Here is a 19,730-nt window from a genome sequence, read left to right as displayed (position 1 = left end):
TCTGACAAAAGAAGGTAAAAACAAATCAGCTTGGTGGGGTGAATTAAATGTTGTTTTCCCATCAGTAATGGAAAAATTGAATCGTGGTAGAACCTCCTGTGTGAGTTTTTACTAACTTGTGGGTAGTGGACAATGGCCTAGCCATATGGTCAGGGAGAAGGGCAATAGAAATCTGGCTTATCAAAAGGATGCCCACATGGGGCAGAGTCCTTTGGAAATTTGAGCTGTATATTGAGTACAACATATTGGCCATCAGAAGAACCTTTTCCCGTTTTGAAAGTGACTGGAATTGACAAGCAAATATCCCAGGGTGCTCTCCTGAGGGCTACTTGGGTTCATGAAATGAGTGGATGCAGCAGTGCTGAATTTGTTCAGGCTCCTTTTATACCTTCTCAGGCACATGATGTCAATAAGAATGGTTTTGTATGTGAGCGAGAGAGACAGAGTGCTGACAGATATGGGGTAGATTCCCTGGTGGGAAGTCCTGAACATAGCTTGCAAGTGAGACAGATGCTGGTATACCTGGGAAGATACAAATGGGTCTTGACAGTAATAGACACTGACTGTGGACTGGGTTTTGCTTTTCCTGTGAAAGATGCAAATGCCGAGTGCTATTAAAACACACACACAAAAAAACAACAACAACAACAGCAACAACAAAAGATACAGATTTGGATATCTGACTTTCATTTCTTCAGACCAAGAAACATACTATACAGCCCATAATTTTTAACAATGGGCAACAATATATCCTCCTCAGAGAAAGATTAATGGAAAAGTGAATTGGACATTAAAGCATTCATTGTCTAAAACAGTGGGAGATGAAAGCACGAAGGTCTGGCTTACACGACTTCATGGATGTGTGCTAATACTCAACATGAGTGGGGACTAAAGGAGTTTCCCTACTAGTTTTTCCTCATTTTTTTTTTTTTTGGTTGATTTTGGAAACAGGGATGGGGAAGGATACTGGTATGACTATGTGATTCTTGCCAAAGGAGGAGTAAGCCAGTATAATGATTATATGATTCTGGTTTTCCTTTTCTTTCTTCCCACATCACCTCAACTTTTTTTCCTCCTTTCCCTACTTGGTACAATAGTCCTAGAACCAGGTTACAAATCCAAGTGCTGGAAACAGAATGAATTCTAAAAAAAAAAAAGAACCTTCTGCCAGAATTCCTAAGTGCCTGATAGGGATGTGTTGTGCCTTTACAATCAGGCAAAATTTAAGTTAACAGTGAATGCAGCTATATTGCCTGGTGTTAAAAATGGCCCTATAGTTCTGACCTATGTAACCATACCCTAGATAAGTGTTGAAATGAACTGCTGTGGAAGTACTTGCTACCCAGTAGTATTGCTGCCTGCAGTCTAGACAAGCACAGTGATGATTCTAATATTCCTTCCAAAGGTGAAAAAAGTTTGAACATTGATGGAAAAAAGGAGATATAGTAACTGGAAGGTTATGGAATAAATGAATGGGTTATAAATTGAGAGAAACCTAATATTACTTAACAACTTGAAGGAAATTCAGAGCTAGAGAAGACATTGTCCCTTAGCTGAATTATACCACATGCCTGAAAGGATGAAGTTATAGGTGTGTGGAAGCCACATTTGCTTTCAGAAGCTGATAAGTTTGAACTAAAGCCTGAGTTTGAGTGACCTCACTCAAGCAAACATTCATACAATATGATAGACTAAGCCATTTATAAATGATAAACTGGAATTCTAGTGGTCTGGCCATAACTTTTGAGTCATATGTTTTTTGATGTAAGGCATCTGGGTTCAAAGACCAGGGATGGACTCTAATATTATGAAATATATATTTGATCTTTGGCATCGTTTTCTGGCATGTAACTCATAAAATCCTTAGAAACTCCAAAGTGATTATATTTTTGTATGCTAATATATTTATTGATGGTTGGCAAGTACTAGGTAACTTGACCACCCAAAAGACCAAGACATGAGTAGAGGGTTGAGATTTTTGGCCTTCAGGGAGAGGAGAGGGTCTGAAGGTTAAGTTGATTACCAATGACCATTGGTTCAATCAATCATGCTTCTTTAATAAAGCCTCCATCAAAACCTCAAAAGAATGAAGCATGAAGTGCTTCCAGATAGCTAAACACCTGGAGGTTCCTGAAGGGTGGTGCTCTCAGGGAGGGAATGAAAGCTCTGTGTACCTTTCCATATCTCACCTTATGCATCTCTTCATCTGCATCCTTTTAATATCTTATGTAATTAACTGGTAAACTTAAGTAAGTGAATTCTTGAGTTCTGTAAGTCTCCCTAGTGAAAACGCCACTGGAAACTTTCAGGCAAACTTTCCAGAGGCCCAGACTTTTGTCTGGTGCCTGGTGGGTTCAGTCTTGGGGATTAAGCCCTCAACCTGTGAGATGATACTATTGCCAGGTAGACAGTATCAGAACTGAATTGGAGAACACCAAATTGTTGTCCACTGCAAAATTGATTGCTTGCTTGGTGGTCACAGAAGTTTTCTGTGCCAATTGTTGTTGCTGTGGTGGTGAAAGTAGAGGAAAAACACAGTTTGACTTGGCTTTTACACACACACACATACACACACACACACACACACACACACCCCCAATTACCCTGATTCAATTATTACACATTGTATGAATATAGTATCAAAGTATCACATGTACCCCCAAAATGTGAACAAGACGTTATGTATAAAGCTCAGGCATAAATTGACCATTTTCAAAAAAAGAATGAATAAAATAGTCTAAATTCTGGGTAGTTATGGGTTGGAAAAACCAACTTCTTCTGTATAACAGGGGATAAGAAGGTTTATCAGAATATTTTGTAAGTTTCTGAGTCTAAGGATGGAGGCAGCCTTGAGGCCAAAGATCAGAGAAGGAATGTTGCATTTCTGTCCAAGCTTATTGTTTCAGATCACCAGCAGGTAGCTCCAATGATAAAGGCAATGAAAGCCATGGTTTGAACAAGTTGGGGGTTGAGAAGAGTATTCCCTGGCACCAGAAAATACCTGGAAGCAAACAGATTAATTCTTAGTAACTTTTCAGAGGCAGTTTTAGCCAAATAAATTATATGAGTCATCTGCAAAACTCTGTGGTTGTCAATCCCTAAGGCAATTTTCAAGCACCAAACTTGCATTAGCAGAGGTAGGATATAAGCTCAAAGCACTCCCAAAGATAGTTTTACTCTTCAACACCCAATTCAAATTTTAGCACAGAGAATGTGGATAAGAAAGAACTACGCAGAAGAAAATGCCAGGGGACAACACAGGATGCAGGACAAAGAAGCACCTCCTAGAGATCAGGACTAGGGTCTGACAGGGCAGGAACTGCTTCAGAATCTCTGTCCGACAGGATCTATGCATGGACATGCTCTTTAACTGTGGAATATTCCCCTCTATTTGCTTATCCACATGGGGTTATGTATTGTAACCATCTATTTTCTGCTTTACCAGGCCTCTGCTCCATGAGGAACTATAGTGGGCCTTGATAGAAAAATGATAACAACAACAAAACTGCTGTGCATCTCCCAGAAAATCTAGAATTTGCACAGGATGTAGTAATGAGAAAGGGTTTTGTCAGCAGTGAAAGGAAGGGAGGCAAGTGATGTTATTATTGTTGTTTTTCCCCTAACAGCTCATTCAACTCCTAGTAGCCTGGAATTCAACATTTGCAGCAACCCTGCTTCTCCGTGCAGACAAAGGACAAAGGCAATGCCCTAGGGGAGGATAGAGTAGCAAGATGGGGGGAAAAAAAACTAAGTCCCTGATTGCCTGAGGGCACAATCCAATCTCTCCCAGCCTAGAGCAATCAGAGAGTCACATAAAGGGAAATAACTGCTATCTTATTTAAGCCAATCCATTGTGGGGTTTTCTTTTTCTTTTTTATTTGGCAGCAGCAGCAGCTTAGCATTGACCCTAAAACAGCTAATTTCAGGTCTTTCGAAAGTGCAACTATAGAATTCTTTTCTGAAGTTACATTCTTTGCTTCCTCATATGTATCATCCTAGTCAAACCAACCCATTAAAACCAACCGATTCTGCATATTGCTCCTGAACACATCTTGGACATTCGTCTCTATGGGTCTTATTCATATGATTTGACTCTTCTGAATCCTCTCCAACTAAAAACTTACTTATCTCATTTCATAAAATAGTCTTCTTTTAGTGTGTGTATATAATAGTTAAATTTGTTTTTTAAAAATCAGCTTACAGGATCAGTTTTATTTTTTAATTTCTAGGTCATTACCATATATGTCTTATTTTTCCAACTTGAGTTATGCTTTGACAAGATGCAAATGGTGTCATATTTTATATCCATTTGACATTTGTGCCTCAGGCTTCAATAATTATTTGGTGATGGATTAATTGCTAAAATATAGTGTCATTTCTCAGTCATCATATTTGATGAATATATAATCTAGTAAATCATCCATGATCAGCTTAACACATCTTTTTAAAGAATTAAATTACCTTTATCCAAAAGTCTTAACACAGATACTTGTCCCAATTCTGTCAGAGGAGAGTCTATTCATATTTTTCTATTATTCTGAATCAAACTATCAAATGCTACCAAATGCCAGATGCAACATTATTCCATGCTCAGAAACTTTAAAGTGAGTATGGCTGCTAATATGCCTCCTTTTTATATTTGTATTTCTTTGGTTTTGGTAATATTCTGGTAGCTATGTACAACAGCGTTAGCTTCTAATAGTCACAAATTTTTATATTTTATGATCCTTTTACCCAACTATGTTAATACAATGGTAGTTATAGAGTTTACAAAACAAAACTATAATATTGTTTTGTAAATTCATTTTGGGTGATCAAATTTATTTAGCCAATACAATGGCACAGACATTTCCAATCGAATGGGCATTACCTCTTATTCATGGGTCAACATAACTAGTGGCTAGTCCTTGTATATGGTGCAAAAAATTTTCTATCTTGTATTTAACCATAAATCTACACCTAACACTCCAATGTTTTTCTGTAGTGCCAGTAGAGCCTATCTGTATCCACAACATGGAAAGAGAATGAAATTACCTATATAGAATAAATTTTTATGTGTTTGGTTTTACACTAACATTTCTACTACTTCATACTTTCTTCCCTTTAAAATATATCCATCCTGCCCTAGGACCTTTCTAAACATTTTTGTTAAATGACATAGTCTTTGCTTCTACTTCTTGTAATACATTTTAATCAATGTTCATTCTTTCCTAAAATCAGTCTAGTAATCCATTTTCCTTTCAGGCGGACCACTTAAGATAGTACCATCTTGCTCTTTTTTCTTTTCTAGTAGCCAGTAATTTATTTGGATTCCCTTTCAATAAGTTAAAATAATAAATAACAAATAATAACAAATAACATATAACAATTGTCCTTTTGTTCAGCAACTCTGAGCCTTTTTGAAGTTTCAGGATGACTTTCCAAATGGCAAACATGGCCTCGTGTTTCCAACATCTTCAGCATCCCAGTGAGGTCTGTGACATGACTCTAGCTTATAAATTAAGGAAATGGCTTACAGAAGTGAATGCATTTTCACAGAGTAACAGAACCGAATCACCTATGTAATTTGACTCGTACAAAATCACATGTTGCCAACGTGATCCAGTGCTTATTATAATGAGTTTAATTCATGCTATTGTTACAGCTCTCTTCTATGCTACATATTCTATTCTAATGTTTTATATTAAAACATTTAATGCTATGAGCTCTGTGTGATAATTAACTTTCAAATTTTTCTACTAAAGGAGATAATTCAATTAGTTTAATTCTTTTTTGCTTGCCAACAGCACAATGTGCTTAATTCTTGATACAAAGATGAACTAGAGTCCCTGTTCTTAAAATGAGGAAGTAAACGTATACATATGTACTGAAAGAAAAGACCATGAGGATGTGATAGATGCAATAAGTTATTCAAAAGTTCACAAAATGTTTGCTCAAACTGAATTCCCCACGTAAATTCTCAACTACACCCTTTATGTCCCTTGTGAATGAAATGGTTCAGTATTTGTAACAAAGAACATTTTGTATCACTAACAAATTTGGAAAATGGATTTGTTTGTTAGGTGTTTGAAAATCTCAGGATGAGAGGTACTAGGTGCAAAACATTTTGTTTCTGCTTGATGTTATGCTCTCCTAAATTATTTTTAATCATCTGGGAAATAAACTCTGAGATTGATTTTCTCTAAGAAGCACAAACAACTTGATTTTACTTCCCTTAGTAGATATAATTTTGCAATGTTTTAAAGCATTGTTAATTGATCTCAGCAGGATCATGCTTCATCTATTTGACTGAATAATTATGTAATTCTGTAGTCAGGATGTCCATTATCCCTGTTTTAAATTTTTCATTCCAATTATCAAGGTAAGGTGTTCTTCCTGATAATTTCTGAAACATTTTGCTTTTCACAGCTATGTTCACAGCTATATGTGCATATAACTATGTGCTCCAAAACTGTTTTTTTTTTCTTTTAAGAATGAGGGTGTTGTAATATGTTTATTAGTATTAATCACATGCTTGTTTTTCTAAATTTCTTAATAGAGTTTTATTTCATTTCACCAAGGAATGATGCTTAATATATGATACCAAACAATAGAGAAAAGAATGAAAAAAATCAATGACATCTATAGGAGACTTTTTGTGAATTTGGTTACACAAATTTTCTGCCAAAAGTTAAGATTAGCCTTTGGATAGCCTTTATGACTTAGAGAGGAGCAATTATTTTTACCCTTGACTAAATTACTATTTTTTTATTAATTTTTAAGACATCAAGAATAATCTAACAGTTCATTAGAATTTAATGAAAATTTGATACATATGACACAGCCTCTAGAATATCATAACATAATCACAACTAATTTTGATGTCTCAAATGCCTAATTGATTATAATAATAAAATTGCAATTTGTTGAGTTAATATTTGGCACATATTGAGTATTTCCTAAAAATATACATGACTAACGTATATTGTTTTATGTAATCTTATCAAACAGTTGGTATTGTCATATTAAAATAATATGCATACATCGATTTGGCTACTAGTTTTTTTTAAATTAATTTTAATGATCCCTTTTAACACAATTTTTCCCACCCAACTCCAATTAGTATTAAATTAGTGAACTTACACACTTTACATCATACATGCTTATGAAAATCTCTGCTCACATGTACACTTATAGAATGTATTTTGATTATTCACTCTCAATTACTTTTTTAAAAAGCAGATAGCACCCACCACCAAATATTTAATGAGGAAATAGTTCTCTTTCATATTTATGAGCCTATGCAAAGAATATACATCCACTGCTTGAAGCCATCAATGATCAAACTTTTTGAAACATTTTTTCCCAATCTAGCTTCTACCCTATCAGTTCTGTGAAACCTGTTTTCATTGTATTGCCAAACCTAATAACTATTATAGTACTTTGACTCTTTTTTTTTTTTTTTTTCAGTTGGAGTCTCACTCTGTTGCCCAGGCTTAAGTGCAGCGGCATAATCTCGGCTCACTGCAACCTCCGCCTCCCAGGTTCAAGTGATTCTCCTGCCTCAGCTGGGACTATAGGTGCACACCAACACACCCAGCTAATTTTTTATTTTTAGTAGAGACGGGGTCTCACAATGTGGGTCAGGCTGGTCTTGAACTCCTGATCTCAGGTGATCCACCTGCCTCGGCCTCCCGAAAGTGCTGAGATTACCGGCAACTTTTCTATTTCAAATATATTAGTTCACTGCCCTTAAGAGAACAAATAAAAACTAATGTGTTACCAATTTAGGATCACAATTAAAGCCTTTCTTTATCAGGAAATCCTTTCCAGATCTCCTCTTAATCAATACTAATTCAGATTTCTCCATTATATGCCTTTATTATAACTTATAAGCTTCTTTTCTGCCACATGTAACAATACAATTAATATTCTATAAATTACTATTTATTACTTTTGGTCACCACCAAGTCATAAACTGCATGAGGGTAGGGCCACATCTACCTTTTGTAATAATACTATATCCCCAGAGCATTGCTGAAGATAGATGCTTAATAAATACTTGTGGAATGAATGACTGCCTTTCAAAGATAGCAGTATATAATTGTGAAATGGTCTAATGCTTTTACATTAGGAAACCTAGGTTTGAACCACAAGTCTATTTATTAGTGGGTGGCCTTTGGCAAGTTACTTAATCTTCCCGAGTCTCAGTTTTCCTTTCTATACAATGGAGAGAATTATACATAATGTCAAGTGTTTTGTGAGATATAAGTGGAAGAATGCCTAAATGCCTATCAAAGCTGATACTCAACAATGTCAACAAGGTTGACATTCTCCAATTGTTAACTCAGAAGGCAAGGGATATGTTGTAGTATTAACTAGTATACATCATAGAGCAATGTTAGTGGTTAACTCTTAAAAACTTCTGAAGAATAAAATAGTGTCAGTGTCACTTACCAAGTAATTTATCTTTCCTTTTAACTAATATAGAAGAGTGTCACTGAACTCTACCCCTTTAAATACAATTGGATTTTTAAAAGATTATTTTGCATATTTTCCAAGGAATTATTTTGCTGTATCAAAAATCTTTTACACTTCAGAATAGTTTATGTGGTCAAAATGTCTTCATATTTGCTGATAATCTCAATAACTGTGAGAAGATAAATATACGTATTTCTGCAAAAACCAAATGGCTTTTAATTAGGCAAAATAATTCGTTATCCATAGAGCAGTAAACTTAACATAAAGGGTCTCTGACATTTTCAGACGTATACTGAGTGCAAAGTCTTCAGGCTTATTTTCCAATGATCTCAATTTACTTAACTCCCCACTTTAGGTAATTGTTTTTTCTACAGACATAATCTCATGGCATAGATTCCAAGATTAGAATTCAAATAAGGCTGCAGTACATGGTATGTTTCTCTTATTTATTAATGCATTTTTTCAAATTTAGTCAGTGCTCAACCAAGAATATTGGGTAAATAGTTTTAAAGTACTGCCTCTCCTACTCCAATTTCATTTTAATCTTTGTATTATGGGATATTAGAAGAAAATTATGGAGTCTATAATTATTTTATGTTAGTCACCTAAACCTCTTAATCAATATATTACTGTCATCTGGTAAAAGAAGATAACTAAATAAAGTCTATTCAGCAACTCTGCTCTTAGGCGTAATTATTTGCTTCAAAAACATAGTGAGATAACAAGTATGATGTGTCTAGCGTGCATGTATATCTGATGAATTACAAAAAATTCTTCATTATATTTATAAATCTCTATTTTCCTTAACAATTTTATATATTTTAAGCAATATCATCACTTACTGTAAATACTTACAACATATATCTAATATTTATTTTGTATTTTGCTTTACTGACATGGTTGAGTAATTCATTTTTTAAAAAAATATATTTTATTTTATTTTTTTTAAGTTCAGCTACATGTACAGGATATGCAGGTTTGTTACATAGGTAAAAGTGTGCCACGGTGGTTTGCTGCACCCAACAACCCATCACCTAGGTATTAGGCCCAGCATGCATTAGCTCTTGCTCTTTTCTCTAATGCTCTATGCACCCCCACCCTCCCTTAACAGTCCCCAGTAAGTGTTGTTCCCCTCCCTGTGTCCATGTGCTCTCATTGTCCAGCCCCCACTTATAATTGAGAACATGTGGTGTTTGGTTTTCAGTGGTGAAATTCAAACTCTGGATGGCTGGCAGAAACATTATCTAAAAACCAGTCTAACCTAGCAATTTCTAAAACTTTTTATTAATTAAAAGTAAATTTAATTCAAAAGTTTAAATATGCAGCACTATTTAGTTTTAAAACATTAAAAGTAAGAAGTGAATGTTCAATTGGAACGTAGTCTTTTTTGATGGTGGTTTATATACTTCAGTTAATAATACATCGTACTTGGCTTTGCCTTTAAAAATGAACATAGCATAGAGTGAAGTCTGAATTAAAGGTTCGGGAGAAAACAAAAAAATATAATCCATGAGCAATGGTTATAGAATCAGGATCCTTACACCTGAATGTAAAATATCTTAATTGTCTTTATGAATTACTCAGTTAATAGAGGATGATGGGTAGCTGTTCTCAAATATGAAGATAAAAAACAAGCACAAATGACAGCAGGAATTTCCTGAAAGGAAAGGCCAGATATGCTTTAAAATTGTCTTCTTTGAGTTTCATTTGTAAACAACCTAAAATTTTATCACTTTTAGAAATAATTCAGCCACAAAGCAGGAGATTAGGTAATCAAGTAAGGTTCCATTCAGTGTTATTATTCATTCACTGCTTCACCTGATATGATTTCCATTTTTGCTTTAGGTACTTTATTCTGGGTAACGTTTATTTGTTCATTTAAATCAAAGTTAATTTTGAGTCTATTTAGAGCTTTCTTCTCTTTCATTTTATTCCCTCACCTAGTTGCTTCCTGTGACATAATTTGGAAACTACTTTACTCCTAGACATATAACTTTATGATAACTGAAGCCCTGACCTTAATTATTTTTTAGAGGGTGGAAGGAAGGAGAGTGGATTAACTCTAAAGCCAAAAGTGGTAGTGTCATTAAAAGTATCTCCTTTGTTATTACTATATTCAGGAGACTGAATTCTTATTCATTTTATCAAAACTTATCAATCTCACTGTCTCTTGCAGTAAACATCTCATCTATTAATCTAATAATTTTTTTTAAAAAAATTAAGTATTTAAAAATACTGTTCTATTCATAGTGTTTCTTTAAAAGTTGATCAAAATTCACAGATAATAAATTTTTATTGTTTTACTGAAAATTCATATAGCATATGTCTTGAAGAAATAACAGAATAAAAAATTAGAAATAACCTCACTACTGACACTTTAAATATTTTACAAATTTAAGTTTAGAATGCATTATTAAGAAAATTGTCTATTTATTGAAACCATTTACATTTAGTAAATGTTAATCTAGTTTGGAGAAACATATAACTACATTTTTAAAACTCAAAGTAAATATTTTCTCTCTAAAATATATGGATGTCCCGTGATCTCAATATTTTCCTGTATTAAATTGGCCTTATACTTGAAATTAATCTGTGATTTCTCTTCTACTTGCTTTGAAAAGTTTATATAAAAATTAATGTAAGTTTAAAAAATACTCTCAAAATTACTATAAGCCCACTAAAAATGATAAAAAATTCCTCTTTGTTTACAATTTTTGTGGATAAGTGATATTGGTTTTTGTATAGCTGCAGCTATATATTGTGAACGATTTTGTATTTTAATATTTTTGCTTAATATTGACATTGATATTTTAAAATTATAATGGTTTGTAATTATTTCAATTAGCATTGTAATAGTATATAGAATTTAGTAACTCCACAAATAAAATAAATATCAAAGCACATGCGAAAATATTGTATTGTTTATTGCAACATCACTTTCAGCTTATTATTTTGCAAGAAGAGTAGTTCCCATATTGTCTTAATTAGCTTCCCTCAATATAACTACTTATGTAGCTGTAGCAAAATGGCCAAAACTAAGAAATTAATGTTAGCACAACACTACTAACTACAGATTTTACTCAAATTGCAATAACTTTTACTTTATTAATTACTGTTAGTGTTTTATTATTTGTAGTATAAAGGTAATATAACAGTAATATAAAAATGTAGAAAACAATATAAGAAAAAATAATCTGTAGTTCTTTCTAATCTTGAAGTTCTGCTATTTTCAACATTTTTAATTCATTTAGTCTAAAATTGTTTTTTTCTGAATTGAATATTACTGTAAAAAACTCATGTTTTTATACTTTGTTAGCTTTAAGCACCAATTAATAGAATAAGAAGGTGGTAGGTAAAATATTCTGATATATCATTTTCCATATATTTTGCCTATTGTTCAAATTAAAATGTTACAACTGTTTACACTTATGATTATAATTCTCAATATACATTCAAGGTTAATAACAAATAATAGAGCTGGAATTCTAGCTCACCCTTCCTAACTTTAAAAATTGTCCATTACTACTATACTGTATTTTTCTCATTTGAATGAAATAAAGGTTTCCATGCAAAATGTGTATTTTATCTAGGCTCATTATTTAAAATTAAGCACTAAAGGACTGAAGATAATATTAAGAAAATGAATTTGCTTATTACTACGTTATTAGAATATAGCTTTGAAAAAGCCATGTGAATGGTATTATCCTCAATTTTACTTATCTGAGTAAATATTAACCTATGAGTAAAAATGTAAGTAATGCTATGAAGACTAAGCAATATAAAATATCTAAAACTTTCTAGCATAAACAATGACAAATAATACCTCTGTGATAATGTTTAGTTTCCATCCCATATTTCTCTGTCAAATGTATTGGAATAGAAGACATTTCCTTTTCTGTGACTCTTCTCCAAATAAATAATACTATCTATATCTACATATATAATTTTATAAATCTAAAACAATAAACTATTTAAATAACTGTAAATTCTTTTTCTTCCTTTTCTATAGAATTGCAGAGTAGCTCTTGTGGAAATCCTGGAATTCCCCCCAAAGGTATATTATATGGTACAAGATTCGATGTCGGGGACAAGATCCGATACAGCTGTGTAACTGGATACATCCTCGATGGCCACCCTCAGCTCACCTGCCTAGCCAATTCAGTTAATACAGCCTCGTGGGATTTTCCTGTTCCTATTTGTAGAGGTAAAAAGAAATATTTATTTATACTGATTGTTTGACACAACTTAAAACTGAGAGTTGGGATAAGCCAGTATATTTGAAAAATGTGTTTGGTGCCTATTTCTTCTATAGAATCTAAAGAATAGAGAGGCCAAGTCTAGTGACTCATGTCCGTAATACCAGCACTTTGGGAGACTGAGGTGGGTGAATTACTTGAGGTCAGGTGTTTGAGACCAGCCTGTTCAATATGGTGAAGACCTATCTCTACTAAAAATTAAAAAATTAGCTGAGTGTGGTAGTGCACACCTGTAGTCCCAGCTACTTGGGAGTCTGAGGCAGGAGTATCACTTGAACCCAGAAGGTGGAGACTGCAGTGAGCCGAGATCATACCACAGCACTCTAGCTTGGGTGACAGAAAGACTGTGTCTAAAAAAAAAAAAAAAAAACTAAAGGATAGATAAATAGATAATCTCATATACTACATGAAAAGTAGAGAAAAATACTAAATTTTAGTATTTACTATTATCTCTTTCACATTGCTTATGAAATTAGGAAATTACATATCTCTATATACATAGTTATGCATGCATTGTGTATTTCTATGTTTTCATATTTATATTTAAAACATGGAGTTTATGATGTTTAAAAATTTAATTAGGCCATCAAAGTTACTTTGCTTTAAGAAATATTGACTGAATTTATGAATCTTTCTCTGAAGAAAGCATGGAAATTTTTGAAAACAATGCTGTGTTTACTATGAATACTATTAAGATTATTTGTATTATGGCAAAAACACAATAACATAAAAATGTGGACAAAGGTTCAAAATACAAAGCTTGGAAAACAGAACGTGTTCAACATTAGCTAAGTACATGGATGGATTTTGCTTACAAAAATTGTGGAGATCAACACTGTTTCCTCTGGGCTTTTTTTCCTTAACAAACATATGCTTCTGTAATTCTTCTATGACTGTGATGTAGGAATGTCCAACTGCTCACCTAAATTACTTTGTAGTTTCCTCCCAAACATAGAACTGCAAATGCATGCACTACAACTCCCTGGAAATCAGACACAACTGGCTTCTTATCCCAGCTTTGTCATTTGTCATGTGAGTTACCTCAGGAAAATCCGTTCAACAATTTGTGTCTCATTTACCTCATTTAACTAATGAAAACAAAACAAAACAAAAAACACCTGTTCCATTTGTTGTACAGATTAAATAAGATAAGCAACACCGGCTGCTTAGTAAAATGTCTGCTGTCTGTTGGCATTCTTTCAATGTTAGATGCCTTTGCTGCATATACTTTAACTACTACAGCGACCACAATTACTGCTATTATTACTGTTACTGCTGCTATTGCTACTGATATTGCATAACTACTATTAGCTATCATTTGCACTATAAATTTGCTAAAAAATTTATAAGCACTGTCAGTTTTAAATTTCACTATAATAGGAAACTGAAGCTCAGATATTTAAAAATAATTGCTCAAGATTACTCAGCTGGTAAACATTAAGAACTACAAAGAGTTCTGACATTTTACTCTACTTTCAGGTTAAAATTCTCTGCTACAGTTTCATGCATGATGGTAAAATACAAAAGACTGTTTCGTTGGAAATGAAGGATAGTTTATTACTCACAGCAGCACTAGGAACAAGAACAGCAGGATTTATGCCAGTTTCCCAAGCCCAAATTCTCATAGGATGACATGATGAGTGTAAGATACCTGCACAACCTACTAAATGGTATTACAGGAGATTAACCATGAGCTTACAAACCTGAATCTTTTATAATGGGCAGTAGGCACCCCCGTTCTTTCCTCTGGAGGTAGCCATTATCTCTTTCTCTCAAGGCTGTATGAAGAGTTATCCTTTGCTGGAAGACACTGTGTCCTCCTTGGCTATTTGCTACACAGAAGGATGACCAGGTACAAAAAAGTAGGACAGTTGGAACCTCTGCTCACAAGATGTGCAGAAACAGGAGCATTCAGTGGAGAAATGTCTCCCAAGAGCAAATGGGTTGTGGTGAGAAGGCCAGGTCTGAATATTCTCTCAGTTTCCAAAGCCCGAGCTTCTTACCTTTTTAATATGTCACCAAATAATTTGTGTCTGTTTTTAAGAATGTTTTGTATAACGGGAGGAATTGGAATATTATGTGGAATATTATGTGGAAATCAGAAATACAGTCTGTTTTTAAGAAAAGCATAAAACTCTCTAAATCAAAGGCATATTAAAATTCTTAAAAACCAAGTAGTTTACAAGGACTTAAAGTAATTAAAACTAAGAAGTAGTTTGAAAAGATTTCAATGGAGCATTCTCAACACTACGTGAAAATTAATCTCTGTTGTTTGGCTCCTTCACCTCAATTCAGACAATAGACTTTGGGATCAGAAAAGCCTTGTTCTGAATACTGATTCTGCCACTTACTGACTAGAGACTTTGAGTAATAATTAAATTATTTTGGAAGCTATTTTTTAGCTATACTGGGATGAAGAGATAGGCAGAAATATCCAAATTATAAGCCTGTTAGAGTTTAATGTGATAGCATTTATAAAACATCATCATCATCTACATACCAATTTATTATTTATGTTATCTCTATCACCCAACTTTTTCTTAGCACTTGTTACTATCTTGTCCCTAAAGAAAGGATGTACAGTCAACAAAGACAAATTTGAAGTGGATAATGTCAAATGTCCTTCTATTCTAATCTAACCGTAAAACCTATGCTTCTATTGTTTTTTTTGCTATTGCCATTTTTGCTCCAGGGTTAAACTCTGCTACCAGAGTATTTACTTTCCTACTCTTTGCTCCCAGGTCCCAGTAGGATTTTTTCCTTTGACTTCCACCTAACTTCTATGATTTTTTTTTAATCTATCAAAATTGGCACCCACTGTTTTTGGAAATACTACCTGATTAACTTTAGCCTACTCAGCTCACTTTTTTTCTCCTCAGCTGTAACACTATGAAAAAATTTACACATTTATATGTATTTATTAAGGGCCTTCCTTCTGCAAAGCATTATGTTATGTGCTGAGAATCAAAAGATTGATTAAGAAACAATTCCTGTCTTTAAGAACCTGTGGTCCAGTGGGGCAGACAGTAATCAAGTAATTGCAATAATGTATAATGATTGCTAAGCAGACTGTGTAGGGTAAGCTAGCAATCTTGATAAGGAAGGTATTAATATCTCCCATTGAGTGCAAGGAAGTTCAGCTAGGGACAATGCTTTAAGAGATGATTTTACAGAGAATTGCTAAAAATACAAACTATATAGAGCAAGAACATTTCAAATGAAGCAATATTCATGTAGAAAGTACAGATTTTCCTTTCCAGCCTCAAAAGTAGATCTCACGTGTTACTAATATTCACAGGCTAAATGTAGAGTCTAAGTCATACTTCATAGAGCACATGATCTAATTTTCGAAAGCGTGATTTATTTCCCACTAACCAAATTTTTCATTAAAAATAAAGAATGGAGGAGTAGTATATATGCAACGTGTGTAGTTGTCATTCATTTCAAAAGAAAAGATGGCAGACTACTCGGTCAATGCCTTCCCTCTGCTTTTCTTTGCCACTTGATAGCATACTGATTCTTTAATGTATAAGCTTGCAGGGGGCTGATAACTCTGTAATGATCTACTCATTGCTTTCCCTGGAGTTTTTATATAGAGTCTCTCCTTGATGAAACCTTTGGTTTTAGAGAGTTCTTTTGATGCTTCCTAACAATGATAGTTTAATTAAGAAAAAATGTATTCCACATCAACCTAGAGGGTATGGTGCAAAGGTTTTGTGTTTGTTCACAGGCAGGATGAATTTTATCAACACCATCTGGTAGTATTTGTAAAAGTCAGCTAACTGCCTGCTGCTGGGCTAAGCAACATTCTGTAAAAAATGAAGCCTAATTCCTATTCTCTAAGTCTTGAATGAGAATACGTGGAGCACTTGCCTTTTCTGCATCCCTTGCTTTGACATTTTCATGACATTCATTCCCACTGAGTTTTCATGTGGCTTCAGAGTCCTTCTTAACCCAGTTCTCACAGCACTCCTTATTAATTAAAACAGTTGGCAGACGAGGTGAAATGGATATGCTATTCCTATGCTAAAAATTCCAAAGTTCATAATTACATTTTGTATTCAGAATGTCAATTTGATATACATACCTCAGGGAAAACTAATAACATTGTATATAAAAGAGGCACATACTTTGATGGAAGGGTTAACATATTAAGATTTAAGAATGCACTCACAGAAAACATATGATTGTATTAGAAATGTGTAAATTTTGGATTAATTAAAGAAAATTTTAAAAGAGTGGTAGGTTGTATTGATGATTTGACTATTTGTAGCCAAAAGTAAAGAACTTGGAATTCATATGAGGGCTCAGGGTAAGCACTGATCAATGAGGGTATGTGATGCTGTAAAATGTTGACAGAGTTTATTGCGATCTGACAGGTGAGATTGTTTTGGGAGAAAGTTTGGATACTCGTGATGTAAGTGTCATATAGTAAATTATTACTGAGTGACCTAAACCTAATATTTGACAGGACAGATAAGCCAAAGGGCTAATGAGGGAACTGTTGCCTTTGACAGAGAAAAACTTCCAAGTTTTATTCTTGGAAGACTGTTTTCCACAATGTGTAGAGAAATGACTGATGAGATAAGAACAGCAGCTTGATTTGTCGCCATATTATATAATTCTCCTGCCAAAAAACTTTGATCAACAATTTTCTGTATCAAAATGTAATACCAAAAGATGGAATCAGGCTTAGTAATAAAATACAATATTTGGAGAAGAAATAAGTAGGAAACTTTAGCCAAGTATTTTTTAAAATTTTGCATACCAAAATTCCTCCAAAGAAGTAGTGACTTCGTTAATGAAAGGATATTTATTATGTTTACTTGTCCCCTGCTCCGTATCTGGAAACTACCTCACAAAAGCAGTAGGAAATCAAAAATGCCATTATTTCATTCATAATAAGTCCCAATTACATATGAATAAATGCTGAAATGTGATATCACAAATATGATACTACATTAATAAGTTATTGATAAAACTAACTTAAAGAAAACTGCAAAGTATTATATTGAAACAAGACACAAAAATAATTTGGTGTCATATTTCTATTCATTTCCATATTGTGCTTAAACATAATAATGAATTGTACCTTGCCAAAATGAAAATATATTTTATTATGAGATTTTAAATACTCAAAACAAATTCCAGTTTTGCATATTCACTGTAAAGATTTTTTAACATTTTTCATAGCTAAAATCTGTAGCTTTTTAAAACATTTGACTAAAAGCCATTGTAAACTATTTTTTCTTAAACCCATTCCCAGAGAAGATAATGTGTTATTATAACACTGTGAATCACAGAGAGTAGCGTCAGTGGTAAACTCTTTTATGCCAAAGAAGAAAGTACTCAAATGCACTGTTGAATACAAAAATGTCATGAACCATGTATTAAAAGTCCTTTTTGAGGATTGAAGCATTGATGGTTTGATTGAGTTCATTTTCAAACATATTATTTTAAATAGTATTTCAGAATTTATTTTTGGTACAGACTTTGAGATCCACCACCACACTTGCCAGTATCTGAGCAATATTATTTGGGCACATTCGGCTTTCACTAGCTCTGTCATTCACATAGAGATCTAGTTTCTTAATGCGAACAATTATGTTTGATGCTAATAAGGAAAACATGTTGTGCATGTATTTCAAAGAATAAGCAAGTTAAGCATGAATCATTTCGTATGGGATTATTTTATCAGCTCAAAGCCTGCTAACAAAATTGCAGTGATGTTAGTCCACAAGGAAAACTTTGCAGGTGTCACAGATCACTTGCTGCTACTTCAACACTCCCTGGAAAAGGCAGCCTATCCAATCAAGAGGCAGATACATTCAATAGCCTTATCATGTACCCTAATCTGGTTTTGAAAAGTATATTTGTGCTGTAAAATAACGTACATCTCCTGATTAGACTGTTTTAGTACTATCCAGCGTGATAGGACAAATGACACATAATTTCTCTTTAGCGGCACAAGATCTGTGAGTTGATTTATATTTCTACCATATATTATTTGAGTGTATTATTTCTTATGTCAAAACTGAGTATTTTTACTTATTTCAGTATTGTGAAGGCTAAAGAGATTAAATGATAGTTTTGAAAAATTTATGTAATGCTTAACACATAAGGTGCTCAAAACTATCTAGGAAGTTCCAAACACATAACAGCAAATTATTTTTAGAACCATATAGAATAGCTATCACTTGTTTTGTTATGTTTGTATTTAGCATATTGAAAATATTGACAGTTAAACATGTATCAGAAATAATGGAAGTATCTCAGAAATAATGGAGAATATTTTAAAAACATAATCAAGAACCCTGGAAAGAGTGGACTCTTTGCTAATAAAAGTTTTGGTTTGCTAATAAAAGCCTTGATTTGCTTCATATCTCTGCTACTGAGAAAATATAAAACCTTAATCCATATATTTAATTTTTACACCTCAGTTTTCTTATTTGTATAATAGGAGCAAGTCCTACTTACTTCATATATTAAGATAAGGATTATATTCATTAATGTATGTAAAATACCTAATCAATAGTATTAAACAAATAGTAATAAATACCTTATTTTCATCATGTTCATGACCAAAAGAGGACAAACATACTAAGATTTGTTTGTAAAGACATATTTTCAAATATGATAACAGCATTGAGATATGAGGTACTGAAAAAAATAAGAGTACCAGACAATGTATATATCTAGGTTCTGGGACCACACAGGCAGTAGAATTAATTTTTTTCAGCATTATAGGAAACTTTAAGCCCCACATTACCCAAAAAATTAGGTTTGGATGAGCAAATATTAGACATCATTTTTGAAAATGTATTTTCCAAAGTTTAGTTAGTATTTCTGAGTTACCCAAGTCTGGAAGTTTTCACATTTGAAGTATATTCAATAATTAAACTCATATATTTTATTTTTTACTTATTATTATTATTTTTTGAGACAGAGTTTTACTCTTGTCACTGAAGCTGCAGTGCAATGGCATGATCCCAGCTCACTACAACCTCCACCTCC

At 33.3% G+C, this 19,730-nt stretch overlaps 1 protein-coding gene across 6 annotated transcripts in view; it reads left to right on the top strand.

Moving 5' to 3' along the window:
• Positions 1-19,730, top strand: part of CSMD3 (CUB and Sushi multiple domains 3) — a 1,239,477-nt gene that overhangs the window by 235,898 nt on the left and 983,849 nt on the right. For all 6 annotated transcript variants that reach the window (XM_032246339.1, XM_032246357.1, XM_032246370.1 and 3 more), the window contains exon 4: positions 12,470-12,664. In XM_032246339.1, coding sequence (XP_032102230.1) covers positions 12,470-12,664 — 195 coding nt within the window. The remainder of the gene's footprint in view (positions 1-12,469; positions 12,665-19,730) is intronic.

Source organism: Sapajus apella, unplaced genomic scaffold (assembly GCF_009761245.1).
Source record: "Sapajus apella isolate SASKATOON/1434 unplaced genomic scaffold, GSC_monkey_1.0 scaffold3, whole genome shotgun sequence".
NCBI classification, from domain to species: domain Eukaryota; kingdom Metazoa; phylum Chordata; class Mammalia; order Primates; family Cebidae; genus Sapajus; species Sapajus apella.
This window is presented reverse-complemented; position numbering and strand designations above follow the sequence as displayed.